We start from the raw sequence: 10,156 nt of genomic DNA, 5'->3' as shown, positions 1-10,156 counted from the left end.
CAGAAGCTGAAATATAATAAAATATAATAATGTACACCTGAAATTTATATAACGTTATAAGCCAATATGATCTCAATAAAATAACTTTTTAAAAAACCCTAAACAATGAGGTGCAGAGAGCTTCTGGGTTGGGAGGGTGGCACAACCCAGTTCCGTGGGGACAGAAGCTCCTGCATTCAGGACCCTTCTGGACCTTTCCCTCGTCATCTTCATCCACTGTTCATTTGTATCATTTATAATGAATTATATGTAATGAATTGTATCCTTTATAATAAACCAGTAAATATATAAGCAAAGTGGCTTCCTGAGTCCTGTGCCCATTCCATCGAATTATCAAGCCTTGGTGGGAGGGGTCATGGGAAGCCCCACATTAGTAGCCAGCCAGGCAGAAATGTGGGTAGCCTGGGCCCCCCATTTGTGGCTGGTGTCTGAAGTAGGGGCAGTCTTGTGGGACTGAGCCCTTAACCTGAGGGGTCTGGGCTAACGTTGCATGGTTAGGGTCACAATTAAATCGAATTGTAGGACATGCAATTGGTTTTGGGGAACCAGAGAATTGGTTGCTGTCGGGGGAAGAAACCTCTCAATGGACTTCTTGAAGACAAAAATGGAAAGATGGCGCTGTGAGCACTGGGTATTCATTTAGGCCTTGATCAGACCTCACTACAAAAATACACAGACCTTGGCCTCCGAGCAAGTCAGGATGTACTTTGTGAACGCAGAAATACACCGTCACCATCAGAAGGGGAAAAAAGATCATATAAAAAAAAAAGCCAAGGGGAAGAATTTCTATGAGAAAGAAGGAAAAAGGCCAGGGGAAGAAATGCTGACTTCCTGAGAAAATGAGGCTAATGTGGAACCTTTCCCCTCCCCCTCCTACCTGGGGCACCTGGACACAGTCACTCGAGGGAGTGACACGTGTGACTCAGCAGGCAGTGTATAACTGACGTCAAAATGTTTCAAATCGATGCCCCACCATTTAATCATATGTGCGTAACCCTTCTTAATCTTGGACAAATCCCCTCACGCTTAGTACCTTCCAGAAGGTTTTCACCCGTGTCCCATTCCTGGCTTGGCATGGACTGCATCAGCTGCCCGCCTCAAACTCTTCAATGGTTTCCATCTGCACCTGGAGTGGGATTCAGTCTTTACCAATCAGCCGGGTCCCGTGTGCCGAGGCCTCTGCCTGATTCTCCAGACTCGCGCAGCCCCTGCCTCCCCTTCGCCCAGGCTGCTTCTGCCACATGGGCTTTCCTTCAGTTCCTAAACACCGCCAACTGCTCTCTCACCTCGGTCTTCCCACAGCCTAAGTCTGCTCCAGGTCTGTGCCCCTCACATGCCCTCACCCCACTCATTCTACCAGTCTCTTCCTTCTTCCTAGGCGCTTTCTCTGATTCCCCAGTTTAAACTCCCTGGCCTATTGCACTTTGATTGCACCTGGCACTTTTCCTTCGGATCGCCCGCGAGAGTGTGTAGTCACGCATTTATCAGCCTTGTTGTCGATGCGTTGTCTGCCTCCACCCAGCTCTTTGGGAGCAGAGGCCAGTTCGAGTTGCTTACCGCTGTATCTCCAGCGCCAAGCACACACTGCCTGCTCACAGAAGGCATCCTACAAATATTAGTTCAAAATATAGACTGAAGTGGTTAGAAAGGGTATCAGGAATGATAGAGAACTTAGCTGGGCCTTGAAGGGTGAGGACATACTACATTCTCAAAGGCAGGGGTGATATTCAAATACTTGGTCAAAGGACACAAACTTTCAGTTATAAGATGAGTAATTCTGAGGATCTAATGTCAGGGTGATGACTTAGTTAATATCGGGCTGTACACTTGCAATTTGTCAAGAGTAGATCTTAAGCGTTCTTACTACACACAAAAAAGGTGGCTATGTGAGGGGAGGGATGTGTTAATTGATTGTGGTAAACACTTTACAATGTATACTTATATCAAATCATCATGTTGTACACTTAAAATATATACAATACGTATTTGTCAATTATACCTCAATAAAGCTGGGAAAAAATAAAACAAGGCAAAGATAGCACCAGTAAAAAAAAAAAATCAAAGAAGAAGTCGCTGGAGCAGTCAGTCCCTAGGCTCCTGCTGTGCCGGGAGTTAACCTGTCACTGGCTGGATCCTGAGTTCCTGGGGGACGGGGTGGGGCTGCCAGAACAGGAAGACAGCAGGGCCTTCGGGGCACAGGCTATTTGCCTACAAGGACGAACATATTGTAACATTTTATAAATTGGTGCGGTTGCACAGAAGCAGCCAGGCTGAATCTCTGTTACGAGGAGAAGGGACCTGGGAAGTCCCCAGCAAGGGTGGCACTAGGATGCTTGGAAATTCGTGGATGATGAGGAGGTGACTGAGTACTGGGAAGACAAGATGCACAGAGCCGGAGGGCGACTGGAAATGCGGCTCTGCCATTTTCTGGCTGAGACGAGCTCCAGTGACCTCGTGTGGGACAAGGAGATGATAGTGGCAGTGACTCCCAAGGGAGCCGGTGAGAAAGCCGAGTGCAAAGTGCCGACCACACTGGTAAGCGGTACTGCTATTATGATTATTATTAGCATGATCATTGTTATTTTGTTACTATTGTCATTAGGAAAAGCACTGAGCAGAGAACCTGGGCTCTAGCTCTGTTCTGCCATTATCTGTGTGGCCCTGGACAAATCAACCGCTCTGACCAAAATTTTGAGTATACGAATATGTGCATTTTCTGAGGAACAGCTCCATATTTTATCAGATTTTCAAATCCTACATTTTTGAAAGGCTTACTATTTACCTCAAGTATCTGGAACCAAATTGTCTCATCCTTTATTAGGATAAATTATACTCATTATCACTATTCTGTTGGCCTTTATTCTAAAGATCACCAAATTTATTTTGTATTTCCCTCAAGGAAAATGTTACTTCAGTTTTTAAATGTTGCACTCAATATTATTTGAATATAAATCACAATACCCACTATTTCCAATTTTAAACTTTTATTTCAAATACTTAAACATACAGTTGTTAACACTCACCATAATATTAATAAGGAGTAGAAATATTGAAACATAAAAATAAGTATTGAAACAAATACTTTGTTCAATCTGGAAACATTTGAAGAAATGTTCAAATGGAAATACAGTCCCCGCATCAAATGAATTCGTTGCATCCTGGTACCCGAACTTTCCCTAATACAGAAAAAAAGAAGGCTCTCGAAAGCCACTAAGCAAACTTTACAATGATTTGTAAGAAAATAAAGTGAAGTGCAATTCCACAAAAAAGAAAAATCTCACCAAAAATGATTTCTGAGGTATATTTATGTACATTACTGTAGTTAAAGGGAAAAAGAAAATAGGGACAAATCTCTTCCTTAAAATCTCTTAACATTGAAAGAAGAGATCATCTCCCAGACAAAACTGAAGACACATACACGTCCGCCATCAAAACTCACTCACATCCCGGTGATGATTCCTTCCTCCCACCACCACCTGGGCCTCTGAATCCCGCCTCCTGGCTGTGTGGAATTTGAATTCTGTTTGATGAAGTGAGAGACACACACACTCAACCAAAAAAATCTTTATCTTCATCTATATTTTGTGAAAACAAATTGAGGCAAAACTAAACCGCAGTTCACCTGCAAGGAAAAGGAATCTTTCCTCCCACTCCTGCTTCTTTGCGCACGGTTATTAACCCCAAGGCACTTTCTGACCTCACACGGGCCATTCATCAATCTCCATCAGCCATTATCACTGGTCCCTGCAGAGCACCTTAGAGAGTTGGCTGGAACACTCACAGAATCAGGTTTCATGGGAGAAAAATGCATTGCACTTCTGAAGTCCCAGTCTATACTTCAAAAAAACAATGTTGCGTTCAGTGTGGTGAATTTCCCTGGAGCATGTCACTGCATTTACAAAGGGCATTGTCAAAAATAAAACTCTCGTATAAAACCCGGGTCTAGGATATTGCAAACTCGACAATGAGAGCAAACGCAACCAAAGGCAACATTTCTACATACCGGAAGTCCTGCGGCCAGGTGCTCCCAGGGTTTATCAAGATGTGATCTGATTAAGGGATTACCAGCAAGGTTGTGCTATAGATCACACTGTTAGTCACATGCATTCAAAACAGTTCTTACAATGCTAGAAAAGGGAAATTTAATATTGGAAAGTATTTACAGTACCACCAATCCAGTAACAGGTGGAAAAGGGAAAAAATCTACAAACCAGTGCCGGCTTGCTTCAGGGAGTAGGATGATTATATGAATTTAGCTGCTGATGAGTGCAGAGACATACTGTGTGGATTAAACAGGATGAAGGGAAGGGATGTCCGAGAAGCCCTTGGTTTACAAAATGCAAAACTTAGGTTTTCAAGAAAAAATAAAATTAAAATATGTATCTGTTTTTGACAACTAAATTAGGAATGTCTTTGTAATTTATATACATTCTATATACAAAAAGCAAGAAAAACTCTTGTGCTTTTTTAATGGAAAATACTGGGTTCAACCCCCACCAAAGCACCAAATGCATCCCATTTAGGATAATGTCACTGGTGCATGTTGGACAAGTAAATTACAAAGCTCTTTGATATACTGCGTATGAAGAGTGGCAATTAGGGCCAATAAAATCAAAGGAAGAAAAGAACTAATTAACACTAACATGTCATTATGACTCGGGGAAGCATATAAAATCCCATGCCCGCTCTACATTGCCAGCTATTGGCAATTCCCAAATTCCTAAGGATGCAGACAGTAGTTTTCAAATTACTGGAGCCACCAGAGGTTTTGGGGCTCTTGGGAGCTTTAGCATCACTTTCTTCTATCAAAAGACCCAAAGCACGCCAATGACTTAAAAACTCACCCATCCCTACTGCCAAGGAATGTAATTCCAAGATTATGAACCGTGACGATCAGTTGTGGATCCTAAACAATTTATGGTTTTCGTGGTAGAAAGAACATGGAATTTGGAGACCAAAGGCCTGAGTTCAAATTCCAAATCAGGTATTTATTATCCCTGTGACTTTGGGCAAACCATTTAACCCTCTATGAAATAAGGATAATAGCAATGTTACCCCCCAGAGTTGTTGTGAGGAAAAATGAGGCAAAATAAATGTGGAAATATCCCAAGAGTGGCAAAAAAAAAAAAAAAAAAAAAAACCGCCCTACAAACATGAACTCTTCTGCTGCACTATGAGCAGGTTCCATCTAAACTTAGCGGGTGGAAAAAGCACAAAGTTCCCCGCTACAAAAATCTGCGTACACTGACAGTAAACTGATCACAATAGAAAAAATAACACGTTGCAGAGGGAAAGACTCCAGGAAGCCTGGATTTAGTAAAATTGGCCCAGGTTTCATATGGAGAAAATCTGGCAGAAATTTTCAGCAAGACATTAAATCTGCTTTTACATTGTGAGCAAACCTGGATGTTAAAAGCCTCTGTGGCTTCAAGATTTTATAGAGAAGCATTTGGAGACTCTAAATTAATTAAAAAGTAAAAACAAAAACAGTTTTGGCTACTGATAGCTAAGTAAACATGTATTATCAGAAGATTTAATAACCAAGTGTAGCTAACAGTTTTATTCTAACTTCATTATTGAAAAATCCAAGATAGCAGATGACCTTCTAAATTCTTAAGGTTACAATACAGACATCCTTTAAACCCAGAAAACGACTGGTTTTCCAAAACTTTTCTGGATGGAGGGTATTTCTGCATCAAGCACCAAATGAGAAAATGCATTCAGAGCACTTTTTAAAGGTCATCGTGACGTACAAATGTAAGATATTATTATTAGAGAAATCTGAACAGCTTTTTTGAATGTCGTAGAATAAGACAAGGTATGTGAAATTTATAAAAATAAAGAATTCCACAAAAATGATATAGAAAACATTTATGTCTCAATAAAAACTCTAAGAAATTAAGGGGGAGAAATGGAAACCACAAGACAAACTCCCTTCCTGGCTTCACAGGCTCTTCTTCTTTGACAATGTGGCTGTGATTTTCACCTCACTAGTCACACACACGCACACACACAGATTTGTTCATCTCTGGTCCCTGACTGTTACTCCTGTTCTGAGTTTACTGAGCTTTGAAATAACTGATTTCTCCTGTTGCTTTTCTGAACTCCCTCAATGGCTCAAGCAACCAGCTCATCAGTTACCCATCCCTGACGTGGACTCAGCATCTGTGGCTTCTCCAACCTACCACCTCTCGGGTGGTGAAGCCCCACACAGAGGACTGAATGGTGACAGGAGAAGATCTCAATGCAACCCAGAAGGAAACTCATCCACAAAAACCAACTCCTAAGTGGCTGCCTGACTTAAAATTCCATTGAATCTTGAGTTTCCAGAGAGTCATCTGAGCCTAACGGGTCCTCTAAGCTTCCTTGTGAGTTTATGCAAAACCCAGAATTTTTCAGTGCTTTATGAGCATCCATAAACTTCTGCAGATACTTGGAGGTATACAACCAGTGATGTTTCAGGACATCTTCCATTTCATAACACTTGGACTGCCTGGCATTCATTTTCCGGAAGCGCCGGAACAGTTTGTTGCCAGACTCGTTTCCCTCGCTTGCCCATGCCCCTATGGAGCCATCCCTCTCAATAATTTCAGGGACGTGTGCCAGGGTTTTGTGAAAATAATTGGTGATTTTGCCCTCATACCGATACTTGAACTTGGTAGAGAGGAGCTCAGCAAAACGCTGTGAATTGAAACTATACTGGCAGAGGGATTCTGGGCACTCCTTAGCCGGGCATGATGAGCGCCAGACGGGCTTCATCTTCAGGTAAAGGTCCATTAGCTCCTTCAGAGCTTCGTGCCTCTCCCGGGAGGGAATTAATTCACAAACTGCTTCAACAGTCTCTTTGGTCATGAGCTTCCTGGCAAAGTTGCCATTCATCCTCATGATTGGTTTCAGGTTCATCTTCTTCCGGAGATGTTTGTCCAGCGTAGCCTGCCATCTTTTCCTTTCCTCTTTGGAGGCATTGGGGTTCTTATACACCTCCCCAATCTCTAGCTGGAAGATCTTGTAGAACTCAGCTGCATTGCCAATGTCGCAGTGGAGCGCATCTATGGAAGGGACTGTCTCGATGAAGGGCTTGGCGGAGACCCCTTTCACCCGATCCCGCAATTCTTCCACAGACTCATGGTATGGGTTGGAACGCCAGACCTCATAGCGCTCCAGGTTCTCAGCGTGGCTTCTGGTTATGGAGTGGAAGACAAGATTTTGAGAGGCTTCCAGGCGGGTGGCATCACAAAGGGTACAGATGTAGACCGAGCCGGAAGCCTCAAGGCCTTCCACTTCCCGGACAAGTTTCTCATCATAGCCCGTGCCCCGAAAGATGAACTGGAAAGTGCGGAGGATGCCTCCCATCTCAAGCATTAATTCGCTGTCCTTCATGGCCTCCCGCTCAGCAATGAGAGGGCTCAGGATGGCCGTCAGAGTCTCGTGGTCAGATTCATCTGCCAGCATAAGGCACAAGGGCTTGCAACACAGCTCAGAGTTAGGTTTGGCTTCCTCAAACACCTTCACATTCTGTGAGCCATGTGCTATAGTAATTTTCATGATTGTGAATGAAAACCGAACTGCCTTTTCCGGAACGGCTGGCCCACTGCCGTGCTTCTCACTCACGTCTCCCATCCCGTCACAGGACTCCTTCACCACCACAGTGAAGGGGCCGTTCAGGTAATCGTCAAGCTCTTGGGCTCTCATGCCTTCCAGGATGTCTTCTTCCATGTCCATCAGAGCAGACACCAAAGCCGAATCGTAGCGGAACCGCTTCGCAATGGTGTCCACCGGGTAATCGTCCACAGACGAGGACAGTCCAGACAATCCGTCAATAATGCCAACGTCAGTGTTGGAGGACACGTTCTTCAGAGGGGGCTGCCACTCAAAGGGGTGGTAGCCCGGCAGAAGGACCTTTTCAGCGTTCCGGAGGGCATGCAAAGGCTGAAAAATCTGCCTCCCCGTGATGGCTTTGACAGTCCTGTACATTTTGTGGTACTGACTGCAGCTGAGGAAGGTGTTGACGCGGATGGCCAAGCAAACTGCTGGCTGCAGGCCGGAGCCCCGCCCCTGCATGATGGCCTCCAGCTCGTCGGCTTGTCTGTGCTCATTCCTCGCCCGCAGCGCCAGCAGGAACAAGGTCAGGCACACAGACTTCACATCTCCTCCTTCTTCTTTGTCGGCAAAAGCCTTGACTTGCAGCTTGAGCTCCCTCAGACGGTGCTTCTGAGCCCTCCGGGTCAGTGACAGGAGATGCTGGCGGGGCCGGCCCCCTTTATTAATATGCACAAAAGTCTCTTTCGATTCCTTGTGGCTTGAGACATGGTGATTATATTTTTCCAAGCTGACCTCCTCATTGCACTCTTCTGCTGGACATTTCACCATGAGGGAATTCAGGATGCTCAGAAAGGACTTCACGGGACTCTCCAGGTCAGTGGGGAAGCAGGGATATCGGCAAGAGGGACAATAGCTGCCCATGACTTTGAGGCATCTGAGAATGCAGATCCTGCAAAATACATGCTTACAGCTGGTGACCACAGGGTCAGCCAGGATGTGTTCACAAATCTGGCAGGAGATAGATTTCACAAAGTACGCCGGGAAGTCCACTGCAAGGAGCTTGGTGCTAAGATGGATCTTACTGCAGCTGGTGATCTTCTTCAGCACTCCCTTGCCGCTGATCCTTGCCTGAGCTCTCCTCTTGTGCTGACGGGCCTGCCTCGCTCGGTCAACCGCAGTTTTGAGTTTTTTGCTGAGCTGCACATTTGGCTGATGACTCTTCCTCTTGAGTCCCTGACGGGCAGTGTGGCAGATGTCACAGGACGGGGTGTGGGGGTGCCACTCCATGGTTGCGTTCTTCGGGAAGTAAACCTCACATGGAGCACTGCTAAACTTCCTGTGCATGATGCTCCAGCAGTTATGGCAGAACTCAGTGGGGTGGATGGAGTCAACATCGGCTTTCACATCGATCCGGAAAACCTTGGCAATGAGGTCGGGCCAGGAAGTGGCTCTCTTTTCCTTCTTTCGTAAAAGCACTTGGGTTTTGCCATCCACAGGCCCGTGGACTGGATATCTCCTATTGTGCCCATCAGTTTTAAAAGAATTCCCACAGATGCGGCAGAGATGTCGAAGGCTGGCTTGGTGGATGGCTTTCTCTCTTGCTTTCCCATCATCATGGGATTTCTTCAAAAACTTAGGGTGAGGCTTTACTGCTGGTTGAGTCAGGACTGGTTTCTGACCACCAGCCTTATCCAGGACTGCTGGAGATTGCTCTAGAGAGGGTTTCCCCTCAGAGGAATCTTTTTCCTTTTGAGCTTCTTCAGGTGCCTTTTCAAAGGATCTCACCCTGAATAGCTTAAATTTCCATTCGGAAAATTTAATATGTGGATGCTGGATTTCATCTGGGGCAGAATTGAGTCCCAGGGTGGGTGTCAAAGAGACAGCCATGCTGGCTGAGGTATCTGAGAACAAAGAAAGCAAGTCAGATTAGGAAAAAATGTCAATATCCCACAGATACATCTTGGAAAGAATACAAATTAATACATTGAATTATTCATTCATTCATCCAAAAAGTTAGTTATGAAACCTCCAATTTAATATACTGTGTTAGGTGCTGATCATACAGCAGAGAACAGAGTCACGTCCTGTTCTGATAGTGCTTGTGGTTATTTATAGCTTGTATCTCAGTACATGCGCCATCATGGCTTTTTTACATATATATATGTAAAATCTTATTTCCTTTTCACCAAAACCTTAAGGACAGAATCTTTGAGTGATTCATCTCTGTCTCCCAAAGCTTCCTAGAACACATCAGGTGCTCAATAGTTATTTGCTGAGTAAATGCAAGGAAAAACTGGCTTCTAAAACCAAAGAAAAGTCGTATTTTCCACATTGTATTAGCCTCATTGCACTAGCCAGACAATGTATTTCGAGATTTTTAAAGCAGTCTCCTGGGAGGTTGGTTGTCTATTTCTTCTAAACAGGTCATAAAAGGATGATAAAGCTACAAAACCAAAGGAACTAATTACTTACTACTTGAAAGAATGAAGTGAATTTTGAGCTTTATGAATGCAAACTAATAATAAGTATCATGGATAGTAATTATGCTTACAATGTTAATTAATGAACGCTGCTGTAAATTATAAAGCTGTGTCTCCATTAGAAACAAAAACCA

The 10,156-nt window shown here is 44.2% G+C and overlaps 1 protein-coding gene across 1 annotated transcript; it reads right to left on the bottom strand.

Moving 5' to 3' along the window:
• Positions 1–5,897: 5,897 nt before the first annotated feature.
• Positions 5,898–9,429, bottom strand: RAG1 (recombination activating 1). The gene has a single exon (XM_070565986.1). The coding sequence runs from the start codon at positions 9,427–9,429 to the stop codon at positions 6,301–6,303; it is 3,129 nt and encodes a 1,042-aa protein (XP_070422087.1). The 3' UTR covers positions 5,898–6,300.
• Between the last annotated feature and the right edge of the window lie 727 nt (positions 9,430–10,156).

The sequence above is a fragment of the Equus przewalskii genome, chromosome 11, assembly GCF_037783145.1.
Source record: "Equus przewalskii isolate Varuska chromosome 11, EquPr2, whole genome shotgun sequence".
Lineage (NCBI taxonomy): Eukaryota > Metazoa > Chordata > Mammalia > Perissodactyla > Equidae > Equus > Equus przewalskii.
This window is presented reverse-complemented; position numbering and strand designations above follow the sequence as displayed.

What these genes read in the sequence shown, in the direction of transcription:
- RAG1 (XM_070565986.1), bottom strand. Translation starts at nt 9,429, where the DNA reads ATGGCTGTCTCTTTGACACCCACCCTGGGACTCAATTCTGCCCCAGAT.